The 15001-nt window shown below is 54.0% G+C and overlaps 1 protein-coding gene across 1 annotated transcript; it reads right to left on the bottom strand.

Annotated features, from left to right (window-relative positions):
- Positions 1–1036: 1036 nt before the first annotated feature.
- Positions 1037–14801, bottom strand: RBBP8NL (RBBP8 N-terminal like). Its single transcript, XM_075721312.1, has 13 exons — positions 14735–14801; positions 13384–13426; positions 12763–12858; positions 12283–12395; positions 11083–11155; positions 9605–9771; positions 9057–9139; positions 7467–7630; positions 5584–6409; positions 5048–5156; positions 2874–2935; positions 2436–2562; positions 1037–1155 (listed from the first exon to the last, which is right to left on the bottom strand). Exons 1-13 carry the CDS (start codon positions 14799–14801, stop codon positions 1037–1039), a joined length of 2049 nt encoding a protein of 682 aa, XP_075577427.1.
- Positions 14802–15001: the final 200 nt, after the last annotated feature.

The raw sequence follows: 15001 nt of genomic DNA, 5'->3' as shown, positions 1-15001 counted from the left end.
AGCCCTGTCACTTGATCATAGAATCAGAGAATCATAGAATCGTTTAGGTTGGAAAAGACCTTTAAGATCATCCAGTCCAGCCATTAACCTAACATTACCAAGTCCACCATTAAACCAATTAAGGGTAGAGCAGCAACCCCACGCCTCCTGGCTTGGTGGCTGGATCATTTATAATGAAAGTAAAAACTAGGATGATGATGATGAAGGAAAACTTGCCCATGATTAACACATCAGAAAAAATTGCTTAAGACCAGTTTATCCATGTGAAAACAAGCTCCCAGCAATCCTGCCAAGGTCAGTGTGAAGTGCTGAGCTGGTGCGCTGCTGTGAGCTACAGCTGGGTGTCACACGCCTGCCTTTTCCAGGCACGCGGGACACCCTGGGGAGAGCACACAAGCCCTCCCTTCCCACGCTCTTCTCCCTGCCCTCTCCAGGGTCATGTCCCACCTGCCCATGTGCTTGCTCCTCACTTAACTAGTAAAGAAAAAAAAAATGGGCTTTCTGCAGGTCAGATGAGATCCACACATGTATGAAACCTGGGTAGGGATTTAATCAATGCAGGTTTGTGCATGGGGCCCTGCGGTGTTCAGCTTGGTCACCACCCTTCGGCCAGCCACCAGGACATCGTACTTGGGGAGCGGGGTCTGGGTAGTCCGTTCTCCTTGCCTGAAATCCCAGGGAAGAACGTGGTCCTGATCCAGGGTGAGTGCTGCAAAGAGGGCCTCTCCTCTTCCTAGCGCCAGTCTGAGGGTCTGCTCCGGCACAGCGCTGGGGGTCACCGGACGTGCTGCTCCATCAGCAGTGACCTGGCTGCTCCAGGTATCACCTGCGTGGCTCTTCCTTGCCTAGCCCCTCCCGGGGCACCGAGTGAGGATTTTCAGGGTGCTGTACTCATTAATGAGTCCTTATGAACTCCCCACTGCCTGGCCCAGCACGGCAGGAGGAGTCGCTCTCCCAGCGCGGGTGGGATGCTGAGGTCTCCGAGCCCTCTCCTTTGGTCTGCAGCCTCTGCGTCGCTTCTCATCCTGCCCTGTTGTTAGCTCTCCTTGGAGGTATCATTGTGGGAAGCGGAGCAGTTCTCCGGCTCCTTCGTGATCCCTGCTGAGCACTGCTCCACTTTGACTTTCTTTCTTCCTCTCATTGACTTCTTAGCTCCTGTAAACAGCAAGATGACTGCAGGAGTTAACCACAGAGCAATGGATTTACATGTACGAGGTCAGCGTGGCCTCGTCCCAAAATAGGGACAGCGCAGGAGGAAGCAAAGCTCAGCAAAGGAAAGATGAAGAGAAACCCCTCTCACATGCGAGATGCATGGGTACCTGGAGGAGGCTGTTGTGACCCTGGAAAGAGAAACAACATGGGAAGCAGAACTAGGCAGAGAGCCGACCTGGTGCAGGAGTGTACCTGAGAGGGTACCCAGACCGGCGGGATGCATTTCTTTGATTTCTCCCCCTTGCAGCGCATCACACGGCAGAGACCGCACGCTGAGAGAGGGATTATGCCTCTCCATCACCCCATTCCTGCCACAACTGCATCCAGCCCTCACTCCAGGCATCCCCATCCAGTCGTGGAGGGTCAGATGGCGTCTGCCCTGGGAAGCACAGGGCAGCTTTCTCCCCTGCAGCTGTTTTTGCTCCGAGCAGCTGGTTTTGTAGAGCAAATCCTCTTCTCAGTCAGCTGCGGTGGTGTCCCCCGAGCAAGCAGGCACCTCCAAAGGCCGGGCACAGAGCAAGGGGCAGCTCTTGCCTGTTAAACAAAGCCCCTTCATGCTTAAGCAACAGCCCCTCTCTACATTTATATTTGGGTCAACATCTCCCTGCCTTTACCAACGGTACAAAGGGGGTTATAGGAGCTGGGTATTTCTGACAGAGCACTTTTTAAGACTTGACAGGCACACTGCCTTATCCTTGCCCTTATCAGGAGCAGGTTTCTGCTTATTCACCTGTAGGAAACACGGCCACAACACATTCCTCTGTCAGCAGGGAAAACCTCCGCAGCCGCACTGGGAGATCAACAGAGTTGGCAGAAACCTTTCTCTGAATGTCAATAACTCACCCCTGGGAATTTGGCCTTCTCCAATCACCACCTCTCCGACCGGCCAAGCAAACACGAGGGACTTAGCCCTGTTAGCTTAGGTGCTCGGGAGTGCTCCCCTGGCCACCCTGCCCAGGCTCCCCTGGCTAACCATTAGCAGGGGCTTCTCTGGCTGGAGACACAACTGTTGCCAAAACACAGGGCAGGGAAACAAAAGACTCCACTGTATCACCTTGAGCAAACATTTGTTTGCAGCGTGGCATGCACTCGGCAGAGGAGCACCCTCCTCTGGGCTGCAGCGAAGGCGGCCGGTGCCCTCAGGTTTTTCTCACAGGCGCCCCTTGGGAAGCAGCAGAAGTTGTAGCCCTGAGCTGATGCCATGAGGAATTCCTCCTCCCTACCTTTTATCCAGGGATCCTGTTCTCTTTTTCTCTTCTTCTGCAGTGCATGAGCTTTGCCTTTGGTGCAAAAATATTTCCCATCAGCCTGGGCTTCTTGTAGGATATCATCTTCGTATGGGGCAGCCACCTACACCAACGAGAAGAGCAGTCAGTCTACAAACTACCCTGGCTTTCCCAGGGAGCTGATGGCCCGGCTGCATTGCCGGGGACCTTTGTGACCATTGCCATGGAGCAGTGACAAATAAACCCTCTTGGCTAGCTGGAAAGAGTGACATCTCTATCCCTCAGCAGCAAGTTGGGTAATAGTGTGGGAATGGGATTTGGCACCTTGTGTAGGAAGAGCCATCACCTTCTGGAGTGAGCTCGGGTGGGCACAACTTGTCTTACACCTCTCGGACCCGACAGCCTAAGCTAATGGGCTGAGGAGAGCAAACAAACCTCACTGTCCGTCGTGTCTGGCTCATCAGATTCCTGCTTCCCAGACTCAGCATCATCATCATCTAAGGAAATAAAAAAGGAAAGATTTTTTTGGCCGACGGGGCGGGGCCGACAAGATCATCAGCAGATGCAGAGCCACTGGCCCAGGCTCTGAAAGCCATTGGGGCAGAAAACAGATTCAGCAATAAACTGTGTTGCAAAGCAGAGGCACTGCGAGCTGCATGGCTTGAAATGAATGTTTATGGGAGATCCAACAGGACTCTGTTGGGGAACCAGCTCCCAGTAAAGCTGTATCTGAAGGACTTTGCTACCCTAAGGTCGCGAGCACTGCCCCGAAGTCCATGGCCACGTGCAGTTTGGGAAGCTGAGGGGTATTTAAAACCCCAGACTGCACCTTCCTGTTTGAGACCCAGGTGGGGAGAAGTGTGTCCGGGTAAAGTAGCCAAAATGGACAATTCTCAAGCTTGCTGCTGGTGCTGGTCAGTGGCTCTCAGTAGGGAACCTGTGCCGAGCAGCAGAGGAAGGAAATGCGGGGAAGCTGCTTCCCTATCCAGCAAAAGGATTTTGCTGCACACAGACCCTGAGGCTACACAACGCCAGACACGTACTTGCACGCACCAGACACGCACCCGACCTTTGCACAGAGCGAAGCTGCCCGCGCCAGGAACCGAGCCTTGCTGGTGGTGGCATCACCCTGTCTGCACCTGCAGCGGCACACCCGTGCTGGCTGTGGAGGGGCAGAAAGGGCTGGGGACAGGGCTGTGCCCCTTTCTGAGGAGCAGGGGCATTCCAGGACCTCAATACTTCTTGCTCCTGACACCCAGGTCTGGGCGGGGTGGGACTGTCGGCAGGGCAGCCTCCCTTGCTGCCCCTGCCCAGGTGGGAGAGCAGACGGTGCTGCTTTCAGGCACCCCTAGAGCCTCTGTAGTCTGATTCCATCCTCACTTTATCCTTCTGTGGGTTAAGGTTCACTAGAAAGTGCAGAAATATTTGTGTATTGTTTCCTGGGTTTTGTGTCAACCTTAAGGTGAGAACAGAAGAAAGTCCTGTATTCCCACACCCAGAATGTAATCAGCTGAAATTCTTCTGCTATGATGATATCTCCTTAGCATGTAAATCACAAAGGACTCCCCCCCCTTTTTTTTTTTTTTTCCACTGTGCAAAATCCTACTCCCGAGAGTGTTCCCAAACCGCTCCGACACGCCCAGACCAACTAATCCAGGTGAGCTCAACTTTCTGGCCGAGCCAGTAAGGCTGGTACGGAGCAGCTCTTGGCAGACGTGCTTCCTGCTCCGCTCCCCATGGCTGCTGCCTCCCACCCGCCGGGCAAATCTGGCACCCACGTCCTGTGGTGGTCGGGCAGGGAGAAAGCACCACGTGTCCCCAGATGAAGGGCACTGCTGTTTTTGGGAATGGAAAGGGCTCTTACAGGGAATGGAGCAGGGAAAGCGAGGAGAGCATCCTGTCCTCCCTGCTGCAGGTACCAGCATCCCTCGCTCCGTGCTCAGCCCTACGTGCTGTGCCAGCACAGGGCGCACTTTGGAGCATGGGGGCACAGACAGGGATGGTTTTTCTGGTGCTAGTCCTGCAAACCTCTTGCATTTTCCCCTTCTCTGCTGGGGGGACTTCTGAGCTTCTGTTTCCCTGAGAGGGGCAGGTAATGCTGGAGCAGCAATGCTGTCTTGTCCACGGCTCACCGTGGAGTGGGTTTTGCCAATGGGTTGGTGCTAAACTGACTTCTTTAGCTCCTGGAGAACTCCGTGCCACCCAGCAGCGAGTGCAGGGTGCTCTGCAGGGTGTGCAAGGGCACCCCACGGGTGGCTCCTGGTCTGTGCTGGGCAGAGATACTGGGCTCTTCTCCAGAACAGCCGGGGTTGTTTTCTCCCTACAGATACTGAGCCTGAATTTTGGGCATCCCTAGGGTTGAAAATTGAGCCATCAAGGATGGAAATGTGAAACCTGAAGTTCCCCTGATGGCCCAAGAGAGCTGGGAGCCAGGGGCACGTGGGTCCCAGGAAGGGTGTCCCGTGCTGGTTAGCTACGGCTTCGGTTGGCAGGGATTGCGGGGGCGTGCAGAGCCCAGCACAGAGAGCTCCCGGCTATAAGACACCTTCACCAAAATGCACGTTTTGCTCTTGCCTTCTCAAATGTCATGTTTGCCTGGGGCTTTTTACCTGCTTCTCCCTTCTGTGCACTGACAGCCAGTGTCACCCCGGTCTCTGGAAGGGCCTCTGGGTCACTCGGCGTGGAGTTGTTTGTCGGATGTGCCCGTGAGAGTGCGAGCTGTAGGACAGAGGGAGCACAAATGCCGCCTTCGCCAGGCAGGAGGAAAGGGCCATCCCCAGCCCCTACGGTGACTGTGACACCCATGGGGACGAGCATCGCAGAGGCATTTCTGTGCACTGGCGGTGTGTCGCACGAGCCCAGCACGTCTCCTGCACCAACCTGTGGGACGGGGCACAGGCACTGCCTGTCCTTGGACCTGGGCGGAAACCATGCGGGCAGCGGAGGGGAGGGGAGGTTGGGAACGAGAGCCGGGCCGGAGTGGCTGCGGCTTTGCCACGTGCAAATTTGTCCCCATTGGCTTCACACACAGCAAAGCCATCCTCCCATGGGACATTAAGGGTGGTCATAACAGTGCCAGCACCAGTGCCAGACACCCTGGGGAGGGGAAGGAGCCATGGCTGATGCCAATATGAGCTGTACTCACCACAGCTGCTTCCTCCTCCTCCTCCTCCTCTTCCTCCTCCTCCTTGACAGCACCAGGCAGTGCCCGGATGGCATTGGGCCAGCAGTAGGTGAAGCGCAAGTCGTCCCGCTCTGCCCCGTGTCTCCCGCAGGGGCCGTGGGCTGCCGGCACAGCGGGGCTCTCCCCGGGGCTCGGCCGTGGGCTGCTGGCTCCCCGTGGCTCCCGGCGGTTGTGCCAGCCTGTTTCCCTGCCACGTCCGGAGTCTGACAGATCCAGCGGCGCATCTGCACCATCGTCCCTTGCCACCTTCGCCTTTTCTCGGAGCTCGGAGATGTCCCGGCTCAGCCAAAGCTCCTTCTCTTCCTTCCCATCTGCAGCATCCTCCAGGAAGGACCTTTCCTCCTTGCATCCCGGAGTGGTGCTCAGCCATGGGGAGAGGGGCCGCTCCTCGGGTGCGAGCTTTGGGTCTCCATCTGCCCGCTGGCCTGGCTGGCACTGCTGCATGAGGAAATGCTGCAGCTGCTCCCTGTGCTTGAGGAGGTGCAGCTTCTCCTCCAGGTGCTGATCCCTCACGTACACCATGGCGGCAGGGAGCTTCAGCAAGGCTGCGCGATCTTCCCAGCCATCACGCGACCGCGTCCTGTCATCGGCATCTTTGGCCCTGAGCAAATGGCTGGAGAAGCTGCCGCCGTCCTGGTCGGCCAAGGCACAGTTGCTCGCCAGCCCCAGCTGGTGCAGGGAAAGGTGCTTGTGGAGGAGGCAGAGCTGCTCTCTCCGGGCAGTCAGTTTTAGGTTTTCGTAGGATGGAGCAACCTTGGCGGAGTCTGATTTGCTTGGTGTTAAATAACTAAAAGAAGCAGGAAAAAAAAAAAAAATGACGTTCATGAGAGAATTTTCATGTGATTTCCCAGCTCCTGCAGGTGATGTGCGTGGTCTCTTCTGCTCTTTCTGTGCCCTGTTGCCTGCTGCAGCTTTTGGCCTGTGCATCGCTCTTGCCTTTGGGTGCTGTGCTGGGAAGGAGGATCCCTGTGGCCGCAGGGGTCAGGCAGCCGGCAGCGGGTCTCTGCGCTGTGCACACCGCAAGAAGCCATCACCATCCCACCATCCAACAGCGTTCTCTTGTCCCTGGGCCACAGCAGCTCCAGGCAAGGGCCTGAGTGAGTGGGGGGATGCAGTGACTGCTCATGTCAGCACTGCTGCTGAGAAGTCACTTGTCAAACTATGCCTTACAGCCAGAAGCATCTTAACTGACACCCACTGGGCTTTCTTCGTGCCTTGGTGGGCCTGAAGACCTCCAGGACAGAGGAACAGCCCACCCTCCCCTGATCTCACTCAATGGGAGATTTTTACAGCCGTGCTAAGAAGGTTGGTACGGTGCATGAACCCGCCCTGCAAATCGAGTCCCTGCTATCGCTGGTTATTTGGCAGCTTCCGTGTGTGCGAGCTTTTCCCGGGAATGTTTGGCAGACCTACTCCCACTCTGGGAAACTCGCTGTCTCTACAGGTGAACTCACTGGCTTTGCTGAGCCCTCTGCGCTTCTGAAATCAATGGGGAGGATAAGCCCGGGGAAGTGCTGAGCCCTGCAGAAAAGCCCATTAGAATAGATAAGGAGGAGCAGGGATTGCTGCCTGCTGTGAGGCAAGTCCTTCTCCTCACGGCTTTATGGGTCTGTCTGACGAAGCTGGAGGAAAGAGAAGCTGATCTCGTCGGGCTGGATTCCAGTCATTTTTTGCTGGTGTAAACTGGGAGACCCCCCGCCCTCCCCAAGGCTGTGGGAGAAGTCTGGAGAAGATGATGGGCAGATACAGTGAACACCGGCCATCTCATCGCAGTCTGCCCAGTGGGACAGCTGCAACGGGCCGTGGATCAGGCCCACACCGCGACCCACGAGCAGGTAACTCACGCCTCAAGGCTGGGGCTGCGCTCGCGCTCTGTCGGGAGAGGAGTCTTCCTTGCCGGTGGGGACACTGCTACCCCCGAAGGACTTTTTTCCAGGAGGCAGGGTCTGGAGCCGGGTCTCACCAGGGCAATGGTTCCATGCAGCTGGTTGGCGATCCTCTGGGATGCCTGCGGCAGAGTGGAGAAAGTCCAGGTGAGCCGGTCTGCTGTGCACCCTGGGCAGCGCGTGGCTGAGGAGAGCCCCGCTGAGCAGAGACACAGCTCTTCACCAGCGTGAACAAGACAGACAGCTCTTAAGTGCTCTGTTTGATACAATTCTGGTCAACAACTCAACCATATTTTTATTGGTTTTCCCAGGAAATTTCCCCTTCATGTTTTCTAGCAGGATCTACAGTACTCTTTATTTTCTGGCTGCACTGATTTGTAGCTCAGGAGGTCTTGTGTCTCAAGTCAAGCCAAGCCATGATTCAGTGGCTTAACCAAGATAAGACCCTGCAAATTCCCCGACCCCTAGTCAGGCCAATAGACTTTATTCATGCAAGCTGCTGGCATGCACTGGTTTGATGGGTGTATTTCCAGTGGAGTACCTGGCTGTGAGGCCAGGACATCATCATCTCCATCTGCTGTCATGAAAGGCTCACCACATGTTCTGACTTGACTTTTCCCTGCCCACCTGGAGATGTCACCAGCTCTTCCTGTGATCCCTATTAATTATCCTCACAGCCTGCCTGCAGCCTTACCAAAACCCCTTTTCACCTGCTCTTTCAAGTTTTCTGTGGAGTTCAGGTAAGCGAAGCCTGTGCCAGAACAGAAGCATCTGTGTGGGTGTGTATATGGGCTTGAGTTCCCACGACCAGGAACAGGGCTCCAGGTCCTGCAGTCTCATCTCCCAGTGCCCAATATCACCATATCACTCAGCATCCCTCAGCTGACACATACTCTCTGTGTTTTAAAGGCATGGCAGGCTTGCATCAATGTACAAAATAGCAACCACTGAATGCCAGGCCCTCTGAAAATACCAATATTCATTATGCTGCAGATGGAGAGACATCTGCGATGCTGTTGGGCAGGGCTGCTGTGGTGTATTTGTTCTCAGTACCCACAACTCCCACAGTTTACATGTTCTCCAGGCTTTTCCAACACTCACAATGCTCCAGCCTCTTGCTTGCCCAGATAATGAAGAGCTGACTCTGTAACTCAGGATAAGCTACACTGAAATGTGGCTCAGCACATGTCCTTCACTCCTCAGAGCTTTCCCCAGCAAGACATCTGAGAGAGGAACCAGAGTGATGGGCAGAGGACTCAAGGATGCTAGACATGTTGTCATGGAGGACAAACACAGGAGCAAAGAAAGATGTGCACGCTCACAGTGGGGACAGGAGCCTGTGCCAAACAATGCTTTTGTGTATGTGGCATTTGGTAGGTGCCCTCCTTGGCTCTGGCAATGGCCAACTGCCCAAGTCCGGATAATTATTTTACCCCCTAAGTGCCTCCTACTCATTCTCTATCCTAGTCCACCCCCCTTGATCCAGTTCAGATGACCACAGTGGTGGGGAGAAGGCCTGAGGACATCTGGCTACCTCCAGCAACTCACAATTTCTGCGAGGCTGACTTCTTGGAGGACGGTGCTTGGGGAAGTCCTACTGCTTGGAGAGCTTCTCTGTCCTGCAGGCTTTTCTGCAAAAAAAGACACAACCAGCCACTGTGACGGTCCCGCAGAGCTGTTGCAGGCTGCCCTGCCCTGCTGCATGCCTGAGTCTTGCAGCCTCCCCAGGACGCCGCTGGCTGGCACCAACCACCTCCTCCTGAGGATTTTGAACGTACCCTACATTGCCTGTGTGGGTGGCAGCAAGGCAATGACATGGTTTCTGCATGAAATGGGTGGCGGGTCCACAACTGCACAGCACTCGTCTGACAGCGAGGGCACCCAAACACTCTTTTGCTCTAACGCAGAGCAGCATTTCTCCCTTGACATGCAGTTTCCCCCCGAGCAGCTATTCTGACCACGGCAATGCCCACCTGAGCTGCCAACAGCTTGGTCTTTGCTCTCCAGACCCTTTCCCAGAGCAGCTTTGCACGACGGCTCAGTCACTCTTCCCGTCCCCAGGTCCCTTGAGGGTGGTGGGAGCCAGCAGCACCCACCTTCTCCCAGCTCAAGGCCTGGCAGGTCGTGGTGGGCTTCTTCTGCTCCCCTGTGAGCTGCTTTCTCGCTGCCGGCGTTCCTGCTCGCTGGGGACAGTAAAGCCAAGGGGGAGCTGGGGGTGGAGCTGCTTTCTCTGGAGGTGACTCCTGGGGTCTTTGTCCTGTCCCTGTTGAAAGGAGGACATGAATGAATGAGAAGGGGCAGGAGAAGGAAATCACCAGTTGGAGAGCCATTGTACTGCAAGTTCTGAGTTATAGAGCCTGATACATAAATATACATATTTATACGTATATGTATGTGGCTATACTGGATCCTCAGACTCACCTCCTTCCACTGCATCTTATCGCTAGCTCAGCTGCAGTGTGGAGCATGGGACAGAGCCAGCACAACAGCTCAAGGTCTGATTTCCCCACTTGCCTGTGGGTAATGTCGCAGGAAGCCACGACGTTGGGTAAGCCAAAACCCAACTGCGGCTATTGCAAAAGCTCTGTGAGAACCTGTACGTCGCTGGCTGGCCTTTCAGCCTGATGTAAGGGTGCATTCAGCACGGGCATGTGGCTGCTGTCCCCCTTCACTGTATCGAGCTGGTAGGGCTGATGCTCTTGATCACTACGAGGGAGTCATTGAGTCTTGGAAACACACGCTTATGTCATGGACAAAGTCCTGGCTGGACCCTGATGCCAAGACATGGGTGTTTGGCTGGAAATCTTCCTATTCAGCAGCTCAGGAAAGAGCAGAGCAGAGCAGGAGCACTTGGTGCTCAGCAAACCCAGCCCGACCTACAGCTCTGAAACTCCTCAGGCCTTGGGAAGCATCGGGGAGTAAAAGCGAGAGTTCCTCTTTAAGTGCATGGTGCTTCTGTACTCCAAAGAAAACACATTTCTAAACTAATCCCTCAGTGCTAATTCCTCTGCACTGTAAGCCTTTGAGGAATGAACTGATTTGTATATATTAGCCAGCCTGGCAGGTTACTTGGCTTTCAGCACAGCGCTCTGCTGGGATATGAACCTGTTGGTGCGGATCGCTTCTCCCTCTTAACCCCGTCTCTGTCCTTTGCGTGGCACTCTCCTTCCCCCAAAACACAACCTGCTGCCTGCAGACCCTCTCTGGCTGCTGCAGGAGGAGAGCTGGTGCCATGGAAAAGCTGTGGAAGCCCAGGCTGAAGTCCGTGGCCAAGGTGAGCAGCCCAGGCCTTTGCTTCCCATGAGCAGTCCCCCATGGGGGGCTGTTGCATACCCCTGTTCCCCAAAAACTGAATCCTTGGGTGCAGGTGAACAGGGGAGTGAGCAAAGGTCAACAAGGACTTAGAGACCATTGCAGGTGTTTTGGTGTCTAAAATCTACAGGAATCCATAGGAATTAGATGCTAAAATACCCCTGAGGACTCTGCAGTCTGGACATAGCTCTGTTCGGCCTTGGGGATGCTTCTGTCCTTACCAACATCCCTTGTAACGAATGAAACCCAGGAGAGCACTTACTCCAGGCTCCGGAGCCTCTTCAGTTCTTCCTTGAGAGTTTTGTTCTCTTCCCTCAGGCGGTTCGTCTCGTTAGCTGCAGGGACACAAGTTGTGCCGTGGATTCAGGCGTTGCAAGGAGAGAGCTGATGCTCCTCACATCTTGCTGGGGTGCACGGGGGAGGAGGACGGAATGGCACCAGGTTTGGGAGGGATGCCAAATTTCCTTCCTTCTCTGACAACACTCTGGGGGCTAAGGGATAAAAGGGAGCAACTTTCCAACTCGGGTTGGGTCAGGATTGGGGTCTGCTTGCAGCCCATCCAGCTCGGGGGGAGCGTGCAGCCCAGACGGGGTGGTGGCTGCAGCACGGTGGGATGGACATGGTCAGCATCCTGCCCGCGAGCGGCATGGCTGCCTCTGATGGGCGGGTGCTGTGTTAGGGGAAGGGCTGGGGGCCTCGAGTGGGGTCAGATGAAGGCCGGAGGGAGCTGTGAGCACCCAGCACCCGGCACCGCAGCGAGGAGGCAGGGAGCGTGAGCAGGCAGGCTCCGGGGCAGGGTAGGCTGCCGCCTCGGCTTGCTCCTGCTCAAAAGCAGCACTTGGGGAGCAATGGCATAACAGGGGAGATAAACCAAGGGCTGCTGGCACCTCTCCGTCCCTCCTAATGCCTTATCTTCTTTACCCTGCAACCCTCCCTGGGCCAGCCCGATCCCCAGGGAAAAACACCCTGAGCCTGAGTGGTGCTGGGAGCTCTGCCAAAGGCTCTGGAGAAGATCCGTCACACGTGTTGCTTGATTTCCATTTACCCGTGCTGAGCTGCTGCTATGACTTTCCTGTCTTTGTCAGAGTGTTGCTTCTGCGGTGCCAAATGCATCTTTTTTCCAGGCAGCTGACACAGTCTGGCCAGCTCAGGGCTTCTCTCGGTGCAAGCATCTCTCATTTTCCTGGAGGTGCAGAGGGCTGCAGCCCCCCCAGCTCTGCCACTTGGTGTGAGCAGTTACCTCTGCTTTGGGGGGGACGTGGGCTGCCATTCACAGACCTGATCAGATCTGATTTTTCAAGGCCCCCACACTCGCATTGGCTCCCTCCCTTCTCCCCATCCCCAAACCCCTCCTGGGTGCCCGGTCACCGGGAGGGCTCACATGCAAGTATCTTGGAGAGGCATTAACTGAGCAAAGACTCAGCCAGCCAAAGCCGAGCTTACAGCGGGCAGTGGTACATACTGAGGATGAAGATGTGCTGCAGGCTCTGGAAATGGGAGGTCTCATACTCATTCTGCTTCTTTTTTGCCAGCTCCTGGGTGACCATGCATCTGTCGCAGAGACCTGCTCGCAACCTGGAGGAAAACCCATGGCAAGCAGCTCGTTACCACACGGTTCCCCAGGGGGAAATAAGCTCCTGCCCTCCCCACGGAGAAGCATCAACACCCAGCCCATCACCCAGAATTGGTGAGAGGGGTTATCACCAGGGCAGCCCAGCCCTGGCCCTTCCACCCCCCCAGATCCAGTCCCACCACCATCAGCTTAGGAAAGGTTCTCTGCATGTGCCTGGGCTCCCCCAGCTCTCCCAGCAGCCAGCTATGAGCAAAAAAGAAGTTTGTGTACTACATCCCACTTCTGGGAAGACAGCAAACCCCAAACTCTCCCCCTAGCAGGGTGCACTTGCTGCCACCGAACAGCACCCTATTGAAAAAGAAATCTTACCTGTTTTCTAACACCCTTACATTTTCTTTAAGGACCTTCTGTTGTTCCCTTAATTGGTGATTTTTAGCAAACAACTCTTCAATTCTCTGAGCATCACTAATTGAAGAAACAGAACAAGGAAAATAGGTTTATTAGATTTCTCCCCAAAATCTGTGCCTTTACCCGCAGCGCCCTTTCAAGGGGAAGGATTTCTGCCCTGAGCCCGCCGTGCTGCTCCCATCGGTATGGCTGAATTGCTTTTGCTTGTGTGGCAGGAGGGGAAACAAATGTGTTAGAGCCCAGACGCTGCCCTGCGACACCCGCCCTTGGAGTCAGCAGCTTGCTTCATCCCGTTTTATTGCTTCCCCAGAGAGCAAGTGCCTGCCGGCACGAGCATCACTTGCTGGTGGGAAGGTAAACTGGAGGTGGGCTGGGATCACCCCAAGCTCCGCCTGCGCTGGGGACTTGCATGGTGAAAGTCACCAAAAGTTTTAAATTTGGCAGGGCCAGAAAGGCAAACTATGCTCTCTAAATCAAGCAGCCTCGAAGGAGTGCCCGGGAGGTCTGAAAATGAAGTGGCATAACCTCTCCCCCGCCCCCGCCCCACGGTGGTGTGGGTAGGGCAGACATGGTGTTGCTCACCGGCACTTCTCCGTCGTCAGCTCCGTCAGCTTGCTTTGCAGACCTGGAATAATTAACAGAGACGGAGAGGTGGGCATTTATTGCCAATTCCCCAGCACTTCAGAAACAAAGTACAATGATAGAACCTCAGGAGGGTGCCTGGCTTTGCAGAAACCTCATCAATTTACAAACCTTATTTCCGAGAAGGAATAACACATTGCCTGTGCTAAACAACATCACGCAGTTTAATAGAGCAGCAAAAGTTGCACAAAATATGAGCACATTTTGTATTTCCACTATTTCATGAGTCTGCATTTCCCCCCCACCGCCAAAAAGTCTCTTTCAGTTTTGTTTCTACTTATTTCTCATTAAAGCACACATTTCCCAGGTGGGCAGTATTTTATAACTCTCAGGGCTTGCAAAGCATCTTGAAAGATATTTACAGCTGAACAAGAATGGCTTTTGTTGATGGATCTGCAGACGTTACATCTTGTCAAATCCATTTTATGCAAAGTAGATGTAAACATGTGGTTTAAATTGCTTAATAGTTTCTTCTAACTCTCACACGGCTTGAAATTACACAAGAGAAGAATGAATTCATAAGCCAGAATCCTCCAAAAGTGCTGTTGTTTTGTGCATAATATTGATACTGGGAATTATTCTAATAGGAAAACAATTGGATTTGGCATTTGGTTGCTTAACCTAATGGTTCTTATTTTAATAATATATGACCCAAGGAACAATTTATTCCCTAGAGGAATATACTATCTATCCTGACTCTAAGGTTTTCTTTAACAGAGCCTCATACTCCTGCTACTTCAGTCTTACAGATTATTGCATCTTTCCCCTTTCCCTTTGATCCCTCAGTAGCCAAATACACTCAATCCACGCCGCTTGGAGAAGATGCCCAGTGGGTGTGCGCGTCACTTCTGCAAACCTCCCGATTCACCTTTATCACAGACCATAGCAGCAGGAGCAGGAAAGGAGCCCAATCCCCCGTGATTAATGCTTGGAGCAAGTGGGATTCCCGCAGGCGGGATATTTCCAGGGATATTGGATGCAGGAACACCCTCTCTCTTCTTCTCCTTCTCATTGTCTGAAAAGTTACTGATTTTCTCAGTAAACCTTGTTCTCCACTGGGTAAACCATACCAAGGTGCCGTCAGATGGTGTGGTCCCCCAAGGGCCAGGCTGTGACCCTGCATCCTCATCCATCCCCGTGGGTGATCCTTGCTGAGCCCTAATTCCCAAAGCTCCCTAATCCACACCCGCTTCTCCTCCCTTCGGGTTATTTCAAACCAAACAGATCAAGGTGGCATCACAAAGAAATGGACCTCCGCTAGGTTTTAGTAAGGCTTCTCATATCTCCTTACCTTGGACCTCTTTCTCATGGATTTCTTTGAGCTTATTCAGGAACTCTGCAAAACTCTCTGTGGTCATGTTCAGGGCTGTGCTGCACACTGGGCTGCTTCCAGCGCGAGGATGTCCTTTCGTTTCAAATTATTCTGGTTTCAGCCTAAAAGAGAAACTAAAAGTCCAATAAAAGAAGTGTCTTGTGTATGTGGTGTTCCAAGTCCAAAGACTTGGAAACAGGAAAAAACCCAAATCTAGAAAGTGAAATAATTTGCTAAACCATGGAC

Source organism: Pelecanus crispus, chromosome 14 (genome assembly GCF_030463565.1).
Source record: "Pelecanus crispus isolate bPelCri1 chromosome 14, bPelCri1.pri, whole genome shotgun sequence".
Taxonomy (NCBI): domain Eukaryota; kingdom Metazoa; phylum Chordata; class Aves; order Pelecaniformes; family Pelecanidae; genus Pelecanus; species Pelecanus crispus.
This window is presented reverse-complemented; position numbering and strand designations above follow the sequence as displayed.

Coding starts and splice junctions, on each gene's coding strand:
- RBBP8NL (XM_075721312.1), bottom strand. CDS start 14,801: ATGACCACAGAGAGTTTTGCAGAGTTCCTGAATAAGCTCAAAGAAATC. Junction 5,157..5,583: donor AGGAGGAGGAAGCAGCTGTG/GTGAGTACAGCT, acceptor TCTGTCCTACAG/CTCGCACTCTCACGGGCACA. Junction 2,563..2,873: donor CAGACACGACGGACAGTGAG/GTTTGTTTGCTC, acceptor TCGTTGGTGTAG/GTGGCTGCCCCATACGAAGA.